The 22,494-nt window shown below is 34.9% G+C and overlaps 1 protein-coding gene across 1 annotated transcript in view; it reads right to left on the bottom strand.

Annotated features, from left to right (window-relative positions):
• The window catches only part of Man1a1 (mannosidase, alpha, class 1A, member 1), a gene marked incomplete at its 5' end in the record, with an annotated part of 158,233 nt that overhangs the window by 94,064 nt on the left and 41,675 nt on the right, over nucleotides 1-22,494 (bottom strand). Inside the window, 2 exons of the mRNA XM_013032775.1 lie at nucleotides 9,685-9,765; nucleotides 21,792-21,907. Of these exons, the coding sequence (XP_012888229.1) occupies nucleotides 9,685-9,765; nucleotides 21,792-21,907 (197 nt within the window). The remainder of the gene's footprint in view (nucleotides 1-9,684; nucleotides 9,766-21,791; nucleotides 21,908-22,494) is intronic.

The raw sequence follows: 22,494 nt of genomic DNA, 5'->3' as shown, positions 1-22,494 counted from the left end.
GTAAAAATGGCATATTAAGAAATGTTTGACATCTCTGGACATAAAAGAAATGCAAATTAAAACAACAGTGAGATCCCACCTTACTCTTGTTATAATGGCCATTATCAAGAAAACAAATACTAACAAATGCTGTTAAGGATGTACCCTAATACACTGTTAGTGGGAGTGTAAACCTGTTCAAGCATACTGGAAAACAGTATGGAGGTTCCTTACAAAACTAAACATTGAACTACTGTATAATCCAGCAATTCCACTCATGGGCATTATCCAAAAGATTACAAAGATTACAAATTTACCAGATTACCATAAAGCCACCAGCACACCCATGTTCACTGCAGCACTATTCACCATATCCAAGGTATAGAATCAGCCAAGATACCTCTCAATGGATAAATGGATCAAGAAAACATGGTATATATATATATATATATATATATATATATATATATATATATATATATACACACACACACACACACACACACAATGGAATTTTACTCATGCAGTAGAAAGAATACTGCATCATTTGCAAAGAAATGGAAGGATCTGGAAAAAAGTCATATTAAATGAAGTAAGTCAGGCCCAGAAAGCCAAAGAATGCATGTTTTCTCCCATATATGGAAGCTAGAATTAATTTATAAATATATAAACAAACACTTTGGGGTGGTATCCAAGTATACATTATGTGTATTAACTAAAATACAGTAGATTCAGGGGAGAACTCAAATAGTATAAGTCCTTAGAAAGGCTAACTCACAGTCTAACAAAATAAACACCAGGAAATGAGTACTCAAAATGAGGGGGTAAGATAAAGGACAGGTGGGTAGAATAATGAAGAATGAAAGAGAGGAATGAACACAGTCAAAACATTTAATGCATAACCAACAAATTAAGAGAATAGAGGGAAAGGGTGGAGTTGGGAAGGATGAGGGGGAATGATGAAATGGTTGACATTGACCAAAATGAACTTTATTAAAAAACTGCTTTGTCGAATAACAACTCCTTTGTACAACTAAAGATAAACGTTAAATAACTAAACAAAAATAAACAAAGGAAACAAATATTCAAGGATGTTCTTGGAATAAAGAAAAAAACTTCTGTTGAAAATACAGTCACAGACAAAACTCCAGTAAGAGAAATCCATGTCAATATAGTAGAGGGGAAAAACATAACTTACAGTACTGTGAACTATAAATTTATCTCCACATAAATGAAAATATAGACCTCTTACCTCATCTCTTTCATTTGTCTTTTGTGAATGTGCAGTGACTGATCTAGGGCACACTAATAGAGAAAATGGCAGGAGGAAAAGCTCTAGATCTTCAATATCTGGTCCACACAATAGGGTGCTGCAGAAGAGCTATGATCCCCTCCCCCTCCACAACTGCAGTGGTAGTGACAGACATTCCTGTTTACAGGGTACCTTATGTACATGAAGTGGTCGGCTTTACTCTTTGAAATCAGGAAAGCCCAAAGGGAAGTGTTTAAAAAGTATTTCTTGGAGAAATTTATCATCAAAAGCTGAAGGAGTAGCTAATTTAGTGATGATGTATACATCTATCTCAAACAACTACTTTCCACCCTTATTGTATTGGTGCTGATGTATGTAAGGCTTCTTCCAGTAGGGCTGACTGATTCCACTTGGGAAGCCTGGGCTATGTTTTTTCTCCTGTTGGCAATCAGGAGGACTCTACTGTGTAACCCGAGTCATGAAAAATGTTCAGCCATTCACAAAGGACTTGGGGACTTGGACCTCCTCCTCAACATTTTAAATTACAGCGGTCACGTTAACTTGCTCTGGACAATGATGCATGAACTCTTTTCAGTCATTAAAAGACAATGTATGATTTTGGGGGTCCTTTTTTGTCACTCCTCCATTCTCCTCATAGCAGCTTCCCATCTGAAGGGAGGACAGTAAGAAGAATCATGTGGCAGAGCATAGTACTGTTGTAATCCTTTGAGATGTTGAGGTAGTTACACATCTCAACTAAACAACATTCTCATCAATCTGAATTTGCAGTTTGCTACTGTGTGCCAAGAATGGTGCTAAACTAAAAGTAATAATAAAAAAAAAGGACTTCATTAAGACAAGCAAGGTTTCTCTAGTTGGCTCACACACACCTGTAATCCTAGCTACTTTGGAGATGGAGAATGGATCATGGCTCTAAGCCAGCCTGGGTCAAAAAGTTCATGAGACTCTCTTAATCCTTAACTGAACACAGTGGCATACACCTGCAAAACTGAGATTGTGATGATTATAGCATTAGACCTGCCTGGTCCAAAAAGTCCATGAAATCCGATCTCCATGAGGGGAAGCTGGGTATAACAGCACATGCCTGTCATCCTTCCCATGAAGAGATGCCTGCAGTAGGTGGCTCAGGTGTGCAATGGGATGGAAAGTGAGACTTTTATCTTAAAAAAATAATCAGTAAAAAAAGAAGCTAGAGCCATGGTCAGTGGTATCATGCCAGTCTAGCAAGTATAAGACCCTGAGGTTCAAACCCCAGTATTGGAAAAAACAAAACAATAGCTGGTTTTATACCTCACATTTTCCATTAGTGTTTCCATCAAACACTCATTTAGAAACAGGTTTAGGGAAAAGCCAGCTTCCACCATTTACCATTAATCAGAACAAGTTTTAGAGCTGGTATTACTAGTGAAACAAACTGCAGAAGCAGTTCTGGAACTGTTGAGACAACATTCTCACAGATAATAACAGTTCTGTGATTTTTGAAAAGAATTATCAATGCAACATAGCAGCTTATGCAGAGGGAGCAAATATTAAGAAACCTGAATTAAGAGTAAGTATGATTTCTATAATTCACACTGGGGCAATTTCATTTTGCCCATGATGCATGTGAGTCAGTTCCATATATTGTCATATCCCTTTTAAAGTACAAATGAAATTTTATCCATCATAATGAAATATTCAATGTGTCACAGCTGTAACTAACAATGAAAAATAATATAACTAAAATTACTGTTTTTGGAATATGTCTTACTAAACCTTCTTAAATGAAAATATTAGCTGCTTTTTTCTCTTAGTAAGAATACCAAAAATAAATTAGTATTAAAGATACAGGAAAGGATAAGTCTAAACATGTGCACAATATTAATGCTAAATACATTAGTGCAAGATAATATAAACAAACAATATCATTTGATACATGCAATCAAAATTGTTCTTTCTCAAGAAATTACCACAAAGGTGTCATTAAATGGGTTAGAAAGTTTTAGCTGGATGTTTTTCTCAAGTGAAAGCAAATATATACATTTACTTTTTAAAATAATTCCCTTCTAGGTTTGTAGTTTCAGAAAAAATTCCCCAACAATGTCAATTCAATTTAAAAGGTTCACCATAAATGACCTATTATATTTAATAATAATTTCATTTAGATAGAGTCTCTAGCTCACTGTTTTTGAAAACTCTAATCTCCTTCAGAGAACCATCATGCATAAAACAGATAAAGAGAAATTGGGGGGCTGCTGATTTGGGGGGGTGCTGAAGGTGGAAGGAAGGTAGAGTCATAGGGGATTATGGGATAGCTAGAGATAAAGCATGTTTTCAAAAATCTTATATGCCTTCCTTTTTACCCTCTAATCATCCCAAGCCTCCCAGGCAAGTTGCTTATTCATGCTATCAACACACAAATTTTACTTTAAACACCAATGGAAATATCTTCTGTTGGGATTCCAGCAAGGTCACAGAAAAGCAAATGAAGAGTTCAGTCAGTCATCATTCAGTAAACATTTTCTACTGTGAGACATACTGTGCTAAGGAAAATGATACAAAGTAGTGGTAATTTAATCTTCATTTTTGAGTTGTATAAATTTTACTAGGGGAAAAGAGAGTTAGGGAATAAGATGACTCATAGACTGTAAACAGTAAACAGTGATAGTAGCATAATCAGTGCATGCAGGAAAGGGGGTACTTGGCTCTCCCTGACTGGCCAGAGGTGGCTCTGTGCAGTTCTGCCAGGCAGGGGTCTTACAAAAGGTAGTACGTAGTGTTGCAAGAGATCAAAACAGAGGGTAAAAATCATAAAGCATACAGATATGTCTGGTATATTTGGCAGGGCAGGGGAGAGGATCACTGCAGTGAAAGAGGAAGGTATTAGTAGTGTAAAGGTTAAAAAAAAAAACAGAAAAGATAGGGTGAGGCCAAAGTACAAGGGATTTGTGAAACACATCAGATTCAACTTCCATGACCACATGAGAAACGGTTCCTAAGGAGATCGTGTGGCATGATCTCATCTTCTGTTATTGCCAAAAGGAGGAAGTGACTGAAGAGAGAAGATGCTAGAAGTACAGAGGCCAATCAGTTTTCTGTTTTATTGTCCTGCTTATTCAAAACAAAGTAAGACCATCAACTTGGTTGTTCTTAGAGAGCTGTTTATCTAGTTTAATCTAGTTTATGAGTTTTATTTCTTCATTAAAACAGAAGCTTTACAAGTTAGGGATTAATGGGAGTTTTTGCTTAGGTATACCTCAAGATCAAGAACAATGTCTAACATATAGATGACTTTCAACTGAAATCTAGGAAAAGGTCATGACTTTTCTCAAATTGTGACTGTGTCTGTGAGCACATCTACTATGACTTTATCCATTATCACTGCTCAATCTGACCAGTCCTACCAAGCTTTGTCTGGGTTAGGATGCCTCAGAAACATATAAACCTGTATGAATCTTCCTGTAAGGGGCACTCAAACTCCCCTCATCAAAACTTTCTGCTTCCTAATAGAGAAATAATGGGGTTCTTAATCTTTGAAAGATGGTGTCTCAATAAAGATGTTGATGAGAGAGTGAAAAATTTTCCAAGTCCAGCTCTTTCTTCATTTCATAATCCATGCTCTTATTTTTATTATATTCCCCTTTCCCTTGGTTTTTCTAAATTAACAAAATATAGGCTTAGGTTAATATATTTATATAGATAGCTATCTATATTATGAATATATAATCTTTTTTTGCTGTATCTTTTTTTTATTGTGAAAATACCGTACAGAGGGGTTACAGTTACATGGGCAAGGTAATGAGTACATTTCCTATCAAGCATTGTTGCCTCCTCCTTTGTTTCCCCTTCCCATCCCTTCCCATCCCTCCCTCCCTCTCCCCCCCACCATCCCCCCTGTGCCAAAGTTGTAAAGTTCATTTTCAACATAACATCTTGTGCATCTCATTGTTGCAATGGGTCCACCTGTATCCCTATTTAAACAATTTGTTTTTTCCCTTCCCCTCCACAAATTATACCAACATCAAATACAGTGAAACTGGGGTTATACCGTGAGGGAGAGATATAGAAAGCAACAAAGAAATATCTTATAAATATTTTAGAAACAATAGCAAGAAAGAAAAAACATCTGAATCCTTATCTTGGGGTTCATTTCACTTAACATCAACTTATCTGACCATTTCTGCTTGACTCATAGATATACTAGATATTGCAAATAAGGGAAACCATGGGACCTATGTTTCTTTGGGCCAGGCTTACTTCACTTAATATAATTTTTCCGAAGTCTTTCCATTTCTTAACAAATGGGGCAATGTCATTCTTTCTGATGGAGTACATTTCTTATCCAGCATTGTTGCCTCCTCCTTTGTTTTTCCCCTACCATCCCTTCCCTCCCACCTCCTCAGCTACACAACTACACCCCACCCCACCCCCACCTAAATTGTAAAATTCGTTTTTCAACATAGCTTTTTGTATAGCTCATTGTTGCAAAGGAATTTTTAACCTCCCCTATACTCACTCTTTATGGGATACTAAACCCCAACTTGTGGATGATTCTAACTTATCCTTCTACCACATCTTTCTATCTTATCTCCTTTTCTATCCCTCAGTTCTCCTCCTGGGAGATTGAGTATTTTAAGTTAGACAAGAATAGAATAAAGTCTGTGCTTACTAATTCTATGATATCTCAGATGGTTAGTCAAACTATAGAGATCACTTTTGTCAAACTGAATTTTTTTTTGTTCCAGATGATTCCCCAGCCTTCTCCCTGATTCTGAGAATTGGTATCACTATGGCCTACTAAATTACTTTTCAGATCATATGGTATATTCATATGAGCTCTTTTCTTGCTATGTGGTAAGTTTATTTTACTCATTTCTACTTGCAAATTTTCAACACCATTTTCGCTTTGGTTACTCATATTCTATAGTATTATTTCCCCAAAACTGTTCTGGGAGAAATTTCAACTCAGTGCTAGCAGATGTTGCAGTTAAAAAATAGGAAAGTTATAGTTAATTAAATGTGGAAAGTGCAAGGATAAATACAATTAAATTAGTTTCCTTCTCCAAGCATTGGGAATCTCTAAGAAAAAATATAGAAGATAGCCTTTTGGTACTCAAAGAGATACAGATTTATCCTATCACATCACAAGAAACCAGTAAGTACATCATTTTTGGGTAATGATTTTCTAGAAACTTCTATACTTACTGTCTACTGTAAGGATTTTCATTCTCTTTGAGTTTATTATAAGCAATGCAATGTTATCTGTTATTCCTAATGCTGATTATACCTATTTAGTATTCCTCTTATCTCTATAAAATCTGTTTGTAATTATGTTTTGGTTTAAATTTATTATAGAGACTTTGAAAATTTGGGGGCCCAAGATTTTAATGGTTCTTCAAAATATCTTAGCTAGACATTTTACATTTTTTAATCTCTGTCTTAAAGCTAAGTGCAGGTATTTCATGTTTCTATGATTCTTTTGATAGGTTAGAATTCCTCTAGCATTCTTGACTCTTTTTCTGTTTCTTGTAACTTCCTGAAGCAGGCAACACAGATCTCAGGGCGCTACTTCCTTTGCTTTTGCAATATAAATTTCCAAATTCTGAGATGTTATCAGTGTGGATTTATATGCTTGTGATGCTGATTTGTAAGATTTTCTTAAAATACTCCTGAGCCTCAGTGATGAAATCAGAGTGCTAAATTATGTCAGTTGAGTAGCTGTTCTGTGAGGTAATTTAGGAAGATGAATTTTTGTAGATTATCTCAGTAAATTCTTTGCTGTATGTTAGTGTGTTTTAGAGAACCTTACTATCTGAAATGAAGTTATTAATACTTTGTCCAAGTTGTTTTTCTATTAAACAACTGGCTATATTTTCATTTTGACATGAAGCAAATAACTGAAGCACAGACCTGGGGTAAAATAGTATTTCCTGATCACTTTCCTGAAAGTCAGTTCTCCCAAATGCACTGGAGAAATAAAGCTCTTGTTGGTGATGAAGTCTCAGAGAGAGGCAGGAGATGATGTAAGCCAATCTAGTACTCATCATCTCTCATTTGTGAGTGCTACTTTGGAAAATAAATACTTATTGACTGAATTTATTGACTGATTATATTATTCAAAATATAGGAACAGTGGAAATAATCCAAACTCTCACATTCAGGGAATTGTCAAGAAAAAATAGACTAAAATGATGAATTCTTATGAACTAAAGTTAAAATGTACCATTCAGAAATACAGAAAATCCTCTAAGAAAGAAGATACTTTAACTATTTTCCTAAAAGTTAAACTATAATTTATCTATAATAAAACAATTTTTACACAGTGATACAGATAGATATTGTTAAGAGGTGCAATGAATTAAAAGTCTCTTACAAAGAATTAGGCAGATTATTCTGACTATAGACAAAATATAGTGTCTATGAACATTATATTTAGGGAACCATATAAATATATGAGTAAGTATGAGACTAAATAGAAACACATATTTGTATATAAACTTAAACATTACAAGCAAAAAAAAAAGAACTCACCTAATTAAATATGATGTATTAGAAGAAAAAGGTATCTGTTTCTTTCTGTGTGTCCTGGTCCTAATAGTGCTCAGACACAAAAGAGTATATTCCCTATTTCCTTCAAATGTCTCACCTACACACAGATTATGGAGAAAATTCAAACCAAGGTAATACTAGAAAGTCATGTAAAATGATAGCATCAAGCCAAAGGATACTCAGAAACAAATACTTTAAAGGGAGAGACTAGAATAATATTAATTTAAGCATGACTTTAAAAAATATAGATTCTTTGGCTTAATAATTAGGAATGCTAACATTTGTACAGAATTGAACCAAGTTATTTGGGACTAGCAAAACTGGAAAAAGTGCAGAAGAGGCATAATATACCAGAGGTCCAATTACCCTGGCTCCAAGGAAAGAGAATTCATAATGAAGAACAGAATAAAATGCTTAAGACAGGATGACATAGGGGAATACTGAAGCCATGTATATACTTTGAGAAGGTACATGGTAGCATAAAATGTAAATCAAGAAAGTGGTGTAAGAATGTGAAGGATGTGTTGTTATGATTAGGAAAGTATATGAGAGACAGGAACAAAGTCAAACAGCTTTTCTCATTAAACATTTATTACTCGGCTTAAATCTGTTTGAAGCCAGAAAATATGAAATACTATACCAGTTAAGATCTACTCTGCCACTAGACAGGGTGCAGAGCCTAACACAAATCTGACTGACATGTAATTGAAATATGTGACTGTTTTTCCTTCATATCAACTTTCAACACTGTCAATATTAAAGGTGAAGTGCATTCCAGTGACTCTCTGAAGTCAATTAATGTAACTCATAAAGTTGTCCCAACTCTTTCAAAAAATATAGTGAGAGTGCCCTTTATGATCATGATACAAAAATCTTTTCTTAATCTACCAATAGAATAGAGTTAAATTAACAATTCCTACTCTGCTCCAAGCAGCAGATAATGAATTAGGCCTTGTCTCAGGAAGAGAATGAAGTATTTTATAAAAAGTTGGAAGTAGAGCTGTGGCGCAAGGGATAGACCAATAGCCTTGTGCAATAAAAGTTCAGGGACAGCACCCAGCCCCTGAATTCAAGCCCCAGGAATAGCACACACACACACACACACACACACACACACACACACACACACACACACACACAAACGTTAAAGTATGTTATGAGGAACATTGCTGTTAAAGATATGATTAATATAGGACATATAAAAAGGAAGAGAAATGGTGAGCATTAATTTGTGTTCTAAGGAAGGATGAAAAAAATTTTAAATCATTTTCTCAATGACATTCCCAAAGAAAAAACAAGTGACTTATTTCTAAAATATCTTGCTAGAAATCATCTATACATATAGAAATAAATAATAAATAAATGTAAAAAAAAAAAGAGAATGAAGTATTTTAGATAGGAATACAGCCTGTAGAGAACTGTGTTCTGGAAAGCCCAAAGTCGCACCATTCCCAATGCTATAAAGTACTGTACTTTTATATCTTATTTTCCATAAGAAAATTCATTTTGAAAGTTTTTATTATGCTAAGATTATATTAACATTAAATTAATTTTTAAAAGAAGAAACCCATCCACAAGCCTGCTGCTACAACCAAATCTCTTTAATTTGCCCATAGGAATACATAATTTATAGTTATATTCATTTATATTCATACCAGAATAGAGCCAGGATTTGCAAAAAAGGCATTACTTAACAACCCTAACAATATGTACCTTCACACTTCCCAGCTGGGGTATGTCACTAGAACGCCGTATGAAAAACTTAATGTAAGCTACTGGTCCATCAATCTATGAAAAATGTAATGAGTTCCTTCTAAGTATATTCCACAAAAGGCCTATCTTACAAAAGAGTGTAATTTCAAGACACTTTATAATTCACATGTATAGTTAACTTCTCATCTTACCTCTTCTCCAGATAGATAGTAGGCTGAGAGCAGTCCACCAACAAAGCGTATATTCACTTCAAAAACAGAAATTTCAGCATTCTATGGAAACAGAACAAAAAAGGCTCAAACATAATGACAGCACATAATGCAAGGAACTATCATCACCAGAAGCAGCACTAAATATTTAAAGCCTGTTGAAATCTTATATGCTTATCTATCTAACTAGAATTCTCCCTGTGAATGATGTCAAAATACACTGAAACAGATAAACCATTCCTGATTTTTAAAATAAAAGTCACAAAGTATTTATAATACAAAGCTCTTTTCCCTGGTATTCAACAGCAGGTACAATACTTGGCATTCTATGCACATATGCAGTAAGACCACCGCATTTTTCCCCCATTCTGTATTCCTTATTTTATTCATTTGCTGCTTTTTTTCTTTCTGAAAGGCCAATCAGGCGGTACTATGGCTGGCAGTTCAACCCTAGTCTAGCAATCTTTTCATATTATGTTAAAGAAGCATAGATAGAATGCAAATAGAGTCCAAGTTGGGGCACTTGAGTTCTAGTACTGGTTTCCAATTTTCTGCCAGTGGCTTAGAATGGTTATCCTTTCTGAGATGACATTTTGATTTTCAATAGATATGATGATGATAATAATAATATATTCTGTGCTTTATTAAAACAGCTTTAAATCAGTAACAGCTTGATTTTATTATTTTTTATAGTGTACCTGATTCTGAATCTCTTTATCTGTGTCTTTTGCTCCCTCACACCATTCTTATGAATTACTATTCTTAGCTCACTTTACAGATGGAGAAACAGACTTATAGTCATTAATGTCACTTTTTGAAGGTCAGACAAGTATTAAGTGACAGAATCAGGATTTGAACTTAAGTATTTTGATGATAGATTTAGGACTTGGCTATTCTGGCTCTTATAATACTTCACTGGCTAAGCACGTGTCTCTTCATTGATGGTCAAAAAACTGGCCAGTGATTACTAATTATTGTCAATACTTTAATTATTTTACAGCATTTGACTACTAAGTCTTTCCTGTGTTTAGTTGTTTAATAATTAGCATCATTAACAGTGGGTATCAGGTACACTTCAGTCTTAGTTTTTTGTTTTGTTTTGTTTGCGTGTTCACTAGACCTACTCAGTAATGATCACTCTTTTTTTAAATAATTAATGATCACTCTTGAAGAAGGTCAAACCATCCACTGATAATCACAAGGGCTAACAGCAAAGTGTAACACATGGAATTACTATCTGGCATATGAACTTAGTCAAAATCTTCCAAGATACTATTTTCCTTTTACAATTATTTCTTTTTTAAAATATTTTTTATTTTAAAAATAGTGTACAGAGGGGTTACAGTTACATGGGTAAGGTAATGAGTCTATTTCCTATTGAGCATTGTTATCCCCTCCTTTGTTTTTCCCCTACCATCCCTTCACTCCCCGCCTCCCCAACTCCTCCCTCCCTCCCTCCAAGTTGTAAAGTTCGTTTGCCACATAATGTGTTGTACATCTCATTGTTACAATGGGTCAACCTGTATTCCTATTTAAGCATTTTGTTTTTTCCCTTCCCCTCCCCAAATTAGAAAAGTGTATGTACAAGACACAGGGCACCAACATCAAATACAGTGAAAACGGGTTATACCATGGGGGAGGAACATACCAAAGATACAAAAAAATCACATAGTACACTATAAGTACATTAAAAACAATAGCAAGCAAGAAAAAAAACCCACTTGTTCTTAAGCAACTACTCTGTGTCAGTCAGTTCCAGTCCCAGGTGCAGGAGCTGTGACAGTGAAGACTGACCAAGTCCTCACATTCTGTGAGTCTCCACGTTAATGGGAAAAAATATTACCAGAAAAAAGAGACTCAATTATTTGATTCCAACAAGTTCTCTCTAAAGAAAAAGCATAAGGAGCTAAATTAAATCTAAATCTAAAAAAAAATTGCAAAATATTTCCTGCAAAAGAAAGAATATGAAAACAAGTTTAGAGAGAAAAGTACTAGTTCAAGTTTAGGCTGAAAACATCAAAATAAGTAAGTTTGTTTAGTTATACTTCAAATTTTGAAACATATACCTAAGACATTTTAATTAAAAGCACTCTGGAGATATAATTTATCTTTGAAGTATATCATTCTAAATATGGATTATATAAATATTGGTAATAGCTTTAGTACAAAAGAACTGATAAGAAAAGGCAAAGGGAATGTACTCATTTAGTTTGGTTCACACAACTACATTTCTTATTTTAACAGTTAATAATGTCTAATAATAAAATCTAATGCATTTAAATCCTCATCATATTTCTTTAAATTTTCACTTGTCTCTTTTAAGTTTTTAAGCTTATTAAAGCTTGTTCATATGAATTTTATATTGTTAATTTGGGCATGTGTTAATTATATATGCATACTTTCTCTTATGAAAATTTTAGATAATCAGAATCCTCTATAGACCTCTGATAAAAATTACCATAAGGTAGAGGACTGAACCATGACAAATGCCATCAGAAATATGCTTAGCTAGGCATCAGTTACCTACTGAATGTAGTAATCCAATCAGTTATATTGATCCAGCTCGGTGTATATTCTAGAACCCAAATCCTATTTATTGTGCTTTGTCTGTAAGATATTGAACGATAACCTGTGAGGTGCTATGTTCAAGGTCAGTCCCTATGACTTTGAATTTCATGGATCTAAAAGTCTACAGAGCTGGAGTAGAAAGTCAATCTGGCTTGTTAATGATTCATACAAGTTCCCAGTGATTGTAGTGTCCTTGTTTTTTAAAAGCCTCAATCAGGAATGTCATATCACCACCAGTAATTCTTACTAGTCACCATCTTCCTAGAATTACATTTGAATTCCCAACATAAAATTCTTTCTCCACCCTTTTTTGCAAAGCTAAATTATTTAGAAACTTTAACTTGAACTCTTTTAATATGCTAGGCTATATTATCTTTTAGAACAGGGGATTAAACTTTGGACACTGTAGGTCATTCCTTACAACAGGCCATTAGCTAGAAAGGTCTAAGAATATCAGAACTCTCTTACTGTAAGAAACTGATTTGCAGAATATAATCAGTCCCAAATCTGCAATTAGAAAGATCTGGGATGGAAGGCTGGGTGCAGCAGCTTTTTTAATGTGAATTCTAAGTACTCACCAATTCTCTAAGTCTTGGTTTTATCATTAGTAAAAAGGAACAAAGCATTCTTTATTATGAGTCCTTACCACATGTAAGGACTATGAGATGCAGAATGTCAAATATTAAGCACAATACATGGGAAAAGGAAGGTACTCAACAGATAAATTAACAATGTGTATTAGTACAGCCTAAATAAACTCAGGTCCACCTTCCATATTGTTACTGCAAACCAGAGAACTATAAGATTCAGCCACAAACTTTAGAACCAGAATATTCATCTTCTATGATCCTCATGTTTCCCAATGGCTAATTTTTCTTTTGAGGACCTGGTGTGGTGATAAACACCTGAAATGCCAGCTACTCAGGAGGCAGAGACAGGAAGAATGTAGTTTGTGGACAACTCAGGTAAAAATGTTTTGAGGCCTTATATCAAAAAATGTGGTATAACATGACTGTAATCCATGCTGTTCTGGAAACAAAGGTAAGAAAGAAGACTGAAGTTTGTGGCTGTACAGGGCGAAAGTATGAAAACATCTCTGAAAAAAAAGAACAAACTCTGAAAACAAAAGGACTGGGGTCATAGCTCAAGTGGTGGAGCAAAAGGGGTTGAGTTCCATCCCCAGTACTGCCAAAAATGTCTTTCTTTTGAATATAGTAACCACATTAACTTTTAGGGGGCTTGATATTGTTTATGTCACCTCTGGTTAAAAAAACTTCTATAATATGAGGGGGTTTTGGTCCATCTTTATAAACTTTGGCTTAATCTCCATTAAAATAATTGGGTTAAAATTTTTTATTGTGAAGTCTGTACAGAGGGGTTACAGTTACATGGGCAAGGTAATGAGTACATTTCTTATCAAGCCTTGTTGCCTCCTCCTTTGTTCCCCTTCCAATCCCTTCCCATCTTCTCCCCCACTCTCCCCTCCCCCAAGTTGTAAAGTTCATTTTTCAATATAATGACTTGTACATCTCATTGTTGCAATGGGTTCACTTGTATCCCTATTTAAATGATTTGTTTTTTCCCTTCCCCTCCACAAAGTCTACCAACATCAAATACAATGAAAGCAGGGGTTATACCATGGGGGAGGGACATACAAAGCAACAAAGAAATCATCTTATAAATATGTTAGAAACAATCACAAGAAAGAAAAAACAAGAATACATTCTTCCTGTTATTAATCATGTAATGTTTTTGTTAAGGGGTTCTAAAGTTTTCCACTTACTTTCCCTAACATCAAAAGGCATGGGGAGAGACAAACCACATGTACATGAAGCAGCCTGTAATACTCAAATCTGAGGTAGCTTAGTCTAACACTAAGAATTTTGCAGTGTTTGTCTTCAAGTGAAATTAACTTGCCCCTTAGAATTTTCAGATCACATTACAGGAATATGCCACAAATTATCTGTGGCTTTCTAGTATAGTCTGAGCCTCAGTTTGAGATCAGATTTAACCTTTAGATTAAACTGCATGCACCCCTCACTGAATGTTATCAGTGCAAGTTGCAAATTTCTAGCTCAAGACCTACCTACAAAAAAAAAAGGTCAAGATTAGAGAAACTTTGCTCCTTCCTTTTGATCTTCTCCCAAAGTGACCATAGAATTAAAAAAGGATTTAAAACATAGCCTTCAAATTTATTAAAATAGGAAGTATGACTAAATTTACACCAACAATCAGGAAGTAACACAAACCATGAAAATAATTTTGCCTTGGGTTTTCACATCTGTTAGTATCTAACACTCAGGCCCCTTAAACTTACAACTTGCACCTTACCTGTTGTCTTAATATTTCAACTGATACAAATACATGCAATATGAATGATACAAATATGCAAATATACATAGGATACAAATATGCAAAAGCCTAAGATTAAAGTGATAACGACATCTAAAATGGAAGAAAGTACAAATTTATAAATAGTCTGTGTCCCTATCAGCTTATTTTGAGTTCATGAACACCTGGACTCTACCCCTAACAGAGACACAGAAAAGCAAACTCTTCAAAATCTGCTTCAATACTACTGCATAGAAGGGCAACGTTCTCCCATTAGCTAAAACAGTATTTTAAACAACCCAAGAGAAAGTTCTAAATTATGTTCTGTAAACAACTGGTCAAAATAGTTTTGAAAGACCTGAGTAAGCACAACAACAGGTCTACTAGAAGAGTAAGAGAGGTTTGGAAGGAAATTCAGCTACAGTTTCCTTTTGCTTGAGGAACTGCTGAGACATTGAACAGAACATTTGTTTATTTGGAACCTGAAGCCTTAGTGTAGTCATTTAAAATGAAACTTGCCCTAAAATTTGTTACCTTTGTTTTGTTTGATTTTGTATTTGCTTGAGTTAAAAATCTCACTATGTAGCCCAGGCTGGTCTAGAACTAGCAACATAATCTAACCCTCCATCCTCCTTTGCCTTCCACGGCTTTAATGGTTTTATGTGCTGATTCTATATAGCTTGAAAAAGAGCTCCTAGAGAAGAACTTTTCAGAAATATTTCAATTCTATTCTGAGCATCTGGTTTCAAGTGTGAACTGAAAGTACATAAAATCAGAAATTACTTCTTACTTTTTTGGGGCCCAAACCCTAAGCAATGAACTTTTAAGCATGTTATCAGACAGGTGAAACAAGCAAGACTTAATAGCATATCAATGTGATGACTATGTTTTACATTTGAAGTCCCTGCCCCATTACAATCCCATGTGGTAACTATGTTTACTAACAATGCTCCACTACTAATATACATGATAACTATTCTTACACCTTACTGAGAAGTATGTGGAAACAACATGAGACTTTTTGAAGCCACTGCTTCCAAGACAGGAACTGCCTAAGACTTGCCTGTATTTAGAAAGTATTCCTCAGTGTTATAAAGTATTGAATAATCCCATTCAACAGAATTATATTCTGGAATAATTATATTCATTTTCTATATCCACTGGGATGTGATGCTGCTCTAAATCAGACCTTTTCTAGGAGTAATGCTAAAGCAAAAGTCATTTTTTTCATGTGATGGTATTCTAGATCCAAACCACGTAGACATTCAGCCATGTGAGGAGGTTCACAGGGTTGCTTTTTAAAGTCAAATTAACATCTTTCAGACAGGGACTCCTATAGTTTGTTTAGCTTTATTTCATTGGAATGAAAAATATGGTGCATTCCCACTGGGTAAGTACATAATCTAGGTCTTTTAGTTTAAAAAAAGCAGAAAATAACCTTTGCTGCTAATACCTCTATTATCCAAATTATTTGATAATCATTACAATCAAAGGCACAGTCCAGGTTCTAGATGAAGCTCACAGTTCAATACATTGCTATTTAGTGATAACAGCTAGCTAACCATCTATCCTTTGTTCTTCTCCAAACCTTGCCTTCCTTACCAAGTCAGTACTTTATCTCAGTATTCATGTTAAAAATGGTTTTAATATAGCATTTGTAGAGTTCATATGTTCTATGCATTCTATAAAATTGTTACTGAAGATTCTCTTCAGTATTTTCCTGTAGGGCTTAGGTATACAATATAATTTTTAAGGTGCCAGCAACTCACAACTGAATTAAGAAATGTCTACTTAGTCATTTGTCCTTATGATAATGCTCTTCCCATAGCAAGAGGCAGTATCAATCTGTTTTAGAAGTAGGTTAGGTAAAAACAGGTAGATGATTTCTGTCAATACAGATTATTTTTAACTAAAAATATGATACAGTAACTTCCCTTTGCACCATGTCAGCTTGCTTTCCAAGGGAATAGGCTATCCTCAGTCAAGAAGTAGGATAATGTAGATAACTTCTCTTACATTTCACAAGCATTATTGAATATGTAAAAAATGACAAACTATAATGAACACTATGATATTATCAGAGGACTCAACTGCTCAAGCTGCCCACGTTATTTCTCAACACCTGTAATTCCTTTCCAATAAACAAAAACAGGGTAGTTAGCCAAAGCTTGTTCAAACCACAGCTCTTACTTGCATAATCTTGGAAAAATGAAACATATTTGCATCTAAAAATAGGGAAAACTACCACTTACTCTATATTACACAAGAATTACCTATAGGGAACAACTAATATGTATGAGGTACTCATTAAATTATGTCCTCCTTTTTCCCTTAGATCAGCTCTAGTTAGGGTGCTCTGATTTCTTCCTGCTAGAGTAGATGCTCCACTAGGGTAAGTAACTAGTCCTTAGATGGTACTTTGGAAATAATGGAAATAATAATAATCAGTAAACACAAATGGGCCTTAGACTATTTTAGTTACAATTAAAAAAAACTCACCTACAGAAGCTATCCTTAAGAGTTTTCTTCAGTACCTATAAGCTTCTACCCTACGAATGCCTGAGTTGAATATAGAGCTCCATCAATGTAGCTTTTGTTCCTACTCTAGAAAGCATATTATCTCAGTGATTTATTAAGCCAGTTATTAAAGCCATTTGAACTTTGTACTACAAAATATGCAAAATCAATCAACTTGTTATGCTTTCATGAAAAGAAAATGAGTTTAGTTAATGACAGTGTAAACCAGTGAAAAGCATTTACTTTATACTTTCAAGTGATATAAATTGAATATTTTGCATATAAATAAATTTATTCTTCAAAGTAATGTTTATTTATATTTAAGAACACCACGGGAAAGAACCTTAAATAATAGTATTTCGACTTCAATTTCATTTTATTCTTCTACTGCAATAAATTTTGATATATTAACTGCTTTATGTGGTTTGTTCCACAATACTTTTGGATTGGTAATTAAAATACTTTCTCGGGAAAATGTATTTATTTAAATATAAATAATAATGTATCTAAGATGAAATATTACATGCTATCCATAAAAATGAAATATTTTTTGTCTCTTTATGCTAAGTTTCTCTATCAGATAAATGGGAAAAAGTTTTTTTTTTTAAAGAAACGTCTACAGTTCCTCAAATAATCATTAAATCTCTGGGCATAACTTGGCAAATATAAGACCAATTCTCACAGGTGGTATATGAAGACCAACTAGAGAGGAGTAAGCTAAGACTTCTATTAACATGATCAGAAGAGCAAATTAATATAGCTTTTCTGAATATATGTTACCATTTTTAATATGGGAAGTACTATCACATTTAGACCATATTGATTACATTTTTAAAAGGCAAAGTATGGTGCACATATATATATATATATATGTATATATAAAATCTCTCTCAAGCTATAATTATTAGAAATATAGTTCGAAAAATACAGCACAAGACTGTCATTAACAGTTGTCAACTGGATATATTTTTGGGGGGCGGGAGGGTAGGTTGGTCGTAGGGCTTGAACTCTGGGCCTGGGTGCTGTCCCTCAGCTCTTCAGCTCAGCTCAAGGCCAGTTATCTACCACTTAAGCCACAGTGCCATTTCTGGTTTTCTGGTGGTTGATTGGAGATAAGATTCTCACGGGCTTTCCTGCCTGAGCTGGCTCTGAACTGGGATCCTCACTCCGATCTCAGCCTCCTGAGTGGCTAGGATTATATGCGTGAGCTACTGGCACCTGGCTTGGATAAATTTTTATTAAGAAAACCAAAACAGTTAACCAATTTTGCCAGCGCCATTTACTGAAGAGGCTGTCTTTCTTCCATTCTATTTTTTTAGCTCCCTTATCAAAGATTAGATGGCTATAGGTCTGTGGGTTCATTTCTGGATTTTCAATTAGATTCCATTAGTCCTAAAATCTGTTCTTGTGCTGGTACTAAGCTGTTTTGATTACTATGGCTTTGTAAGTAGAGTCTGAAATTTGGTATTGATATTCCTCCAGCACTGTTCTTTCTGTTAAGGATCGTTTTTTTGCTATTCGGGGTCTTTGGACAAACCAAGAAAACTTTAAAGGTCAGAATCTTAGTCATCATTCAACAAGATCTCAATCCCTTTATCATGTAAGTAAAAATCAAGTTACTGTGTCTTTTTTTGTTGTTGTCTTCAACACAGGTTAATATCCCTAAGTATACTTATTCTGCTTCCTTACAGGTTCCTGTAGCCCACAGAACACATTTGTGTCACTTGTGGTAGTCAGAGGCCAATCACCAGCTTTTTGTTACAGTAACAATTTTTTGTGCTCAGTCTTTTTTAATTACAACAACCACTCCCATGCCTAGCTTCCATGTTCAGAATTGCTCACAATTGGTCTTGAAAGTAGAATGAAGTATTTGGGGAGGTCTGGAACAACGATGTTGTCGTTTTTCAGGCCAACCAACCCATGGATTAGTAAGGGACCTGGACAGTAGTCATAGTTCTAGGACTAAACTCTACTATCTTGACTCTTATTAGATTTTGGATAAATCTAGTTATTATCCACCACCAACACCATCCATTTGAGCATTAAGGCCAGCACCTTACCAGTTAAGCTAGATTCCCCAGTGTTTCACTTTAGTTTTGTTTTTGAGAAAGGGCCATGCGAACTTTTCTCAGGCTGACTTCAAATTTGTCAACCTTTTGCCTCCACTTCCCAAGTATCATAGGCATATGCCACCACAGCTGAGGAGGGGGACATCAGGAGAGAGTGGGAGAGAGAAGAGAGAAGATAACTGAGATAAGACTGCATGTTTTTTCATATAGGTAGCTGAGATTATTGATACTATAATCTATTTATAATAACAAGGCAGAGGCAAATATTAGAAAGAGTGAGGAATGGCTCCACGCCTGTGTCTAGCATATGCAAAGCATAGGTTTGATTCCCAGAACAAAATGAACAAAAGGAAAAAATTATTACTGAGAGAATAATCTTGACAAAAGAATAGTTTCTGCCATTGCTTTCACTTTTCAAATTTATTTCTAAGCTGGGCGCTGGTGGCTCACACCTGTAATCCTAGCTACTCAAGAGGCTGAGATCTGAAGATCGCAGTTCAAAGCCAGCTCAGGCAGGAATGCCTGTGAGACTCTTATCTCCAATTAACAACCAGAAAACCAGAAGTGGTGTTGTGCTCAAATGGTAGAGTGCTAGCCTTTAGCTGAAGAGCTTAGCGATAGTGTCAGAGCCCAGAGTTCAAGCCCCATGATTGACAAAATAAATATTTATTTATTTATCAGTAATATCAGAACTAACACCAGTCATTCCAATTACAGAACTCTATGAACCTGAATGCATTACCATTTCCTTGTACTTTTTGTACTATTTGAAAAATAAAAGCAATGGCCCTTTGTATCGGAATACTGTTTCCCTTATATTCTACATTCAGTAATCAACTCATCTGCTTGTCCACCAGATTGCTGAAACATGATAGTCTTAGCAATTAGAAAAGTGGGAGAAAAGCAATGGACAAAAGATAACTTTACTAATATTGAATTCTTTGACACTGGGGTTCTCTGTCAGTGTGTGGAAGAACAAGAGAACCTCAGCTGGGAGGAGTGGGCAGGAGCCCCGTCCTTCTGATCTGTTTTCAACATACAGCACAGTTCTTGTGACTGGTGATAGGGATTTATAGATATTATTGACTATGTACCAGATAGACAAAGTTTCCCAGGACCTCAGAAAAGTAATCTCAGATTAAAAATAATACCCATAATGCAGCCATAAGTAAATGACTGAAAAAGATGCCAGGGCCAGCAGGCTTGCTTTTCTTAGACTAGGTACTTTGCCAGGTAAAATGTTGGTTAACTAAATTAGATTAGAGGAGACACAGTCCTTCTCAACCAAAATATCAAGAAGACCTAGAGGTATCCCCTATCCTCAATAATGAGTAAACAGGGTCTGAGTTAACAGGGCCTCCAAGAATTTTCATATAGAACAAACATTTTTAAATGTCATATATATATATATATATATATGTATAAATTTAAGTATATGGCTAACAAATTTGAAGCTTTATTTATAGGAAAAACTTGAAAGCTTACTACTGCTGTGTCCTCTGTGCACTGTGTGGAGTATAAGCAAAGAGTCACAAATATCTGTTGGAATAAAGGATCAACAAAGCTCTATAATCTAGAATAAGACCCTAGGGCTTCAATTTGTAATAGGAAAAGGTATAAAAACAGTACTCATATCATAGAATTATTGTAGAACTTAAACAAGAGTATTTGTCACAGGTATGCTTTAATAAATATTCATTTCTTGCTGTGTGTGTTGGCACACATCTGTAATCCTAGTACTCAGGAGAGTAGTAAGGCAGAAGATCTGAAAGTTCAAGGGCAACTATATAGTGAGAACCTGTCTCAAAAAAGAATGAATGAGTAAATAAGCCAGACACATATTAAGTGTAGTAAGTGAAGGCAAGAATATAACATAATAATGCTATTTAAGTTGCACTGTCTCTCCTAGGATGTTTTGCAATACAATGATCTGCCCTATTACAGAATATATTTATGTTAGATGAAATTTAAGCACTCAATTAGAAACTTACCACATTAATACATACACAATGGAATTCTATGCCTCCATCAGAAAGAATGACATTGCCCCATTTGTTAGGAAATGGAAAGACTTGGAAAAATTATATTAAGTGAAGTAAGCCAGGCCCAAAGAAACATAGGTCCCACGGTCTCCCTTATTTGCAATAACTAGTATATGAGTGAGTCAAGCAGAAAAGGTCAGATAAGGTGATGTTAGGGAAATGAACCCTAAGATATATATTAAAATGTTTTTCTTTCATGCAATTGTTTCTAACACATTTATAAGATTATTTCTTTGTTGCTTTGTATATCCCTCCCCCACAGTATAACCCCTGCTTTCCTGTATTTGATGTCGGTATAACTTGTGGAAGGGAAGAGGAAAAACAAATTGTTTAAATAGGGATACAGTTGGACCCATTGCAACAATGAGATGTACAAGTCGTTATGTCGAAAATGAACTTTACAACTTTGGCACAGCAGGGGTGGGGAGAGATGAAAAGGGATGGGAAGGGGAAACAAAGGAGGAGGAGGCAACAATGCTTGATAAGAAATGCACTCATTACCTTGCCCATGTAATTGTAACTCCTCTGTACAGTATTTTCACAATAAAAAAAAGAAACTTACCACATTAAAATCTAAATTTTTTTCAATCCATGATTTTGCTTCCTGAAATTCATCTTTCATTCCCATAATGAAAAGTGTATCCAAGGCATCTACTATAGTTGCTCCTTTGATGTTACCTGAAAATATTAAAAATAATTTTTTTCAATAAACACTTTGACCACACCTGGAAAAGACAAAAGGTAATTCTTAACTTATTAGTAAACAACAACATTGAATATAATCTAAACTCTCAATGAAAAGAAACAAAATAAAGGTACTAAACTAAAAAATTACCATAGGCTACATGATCAATCTTCTAATTTTTAATCTTTCCCATCTTCTTTTTATGGTGGTGTAAAAATTCGGTGAAATGGTGTATGGCATGAATGGCACTTGGCACACAATAAGTGCTCAATGAATATCAGCTAAAACTGTTCATGTACAAATAGGAATTATTTTACAGTTACTTACATGGTAAGAAGTCATGTTTTCTATTAGTGAATTCAGCTGTCCCAGGACAAAACTGAGTTCCTTTTACCTGCTATTTATATCAAAATCTGAAGGCTTGTTGGGTAGTGGTGACTCATGTCTATAAATCCTAGTGACTTGGGAGGCTTAAGAATGGGAGGAGGGTCTCATATCTAAAATATACTTGGAACTCAAAAAATTAAACCCCCCAACAACAAATCCCCAAAGAAACAACTGCCCAATAAATAAGTGGGCG

This window comes from Dipodomys ordii, unplaced genomic scaffold (assembly GCF_000151885.1).
Source record: "Dipodomys ordii isolate 6190 unplaced genomic scaffold, Dord_2.0 Scaffold157, whole genome shotgun sequence".
Lineage (NCBI taxonomy): Eukaryota > Metazoa > Chordata > Mammalia > Rodentia > Heteromyidae > Dipodomys > Dipodomys ordii.
Note: the sequence above shows the minus strand (reverse complement) of the source record. Positions and strands in the feature narration are given on the sequence as shown.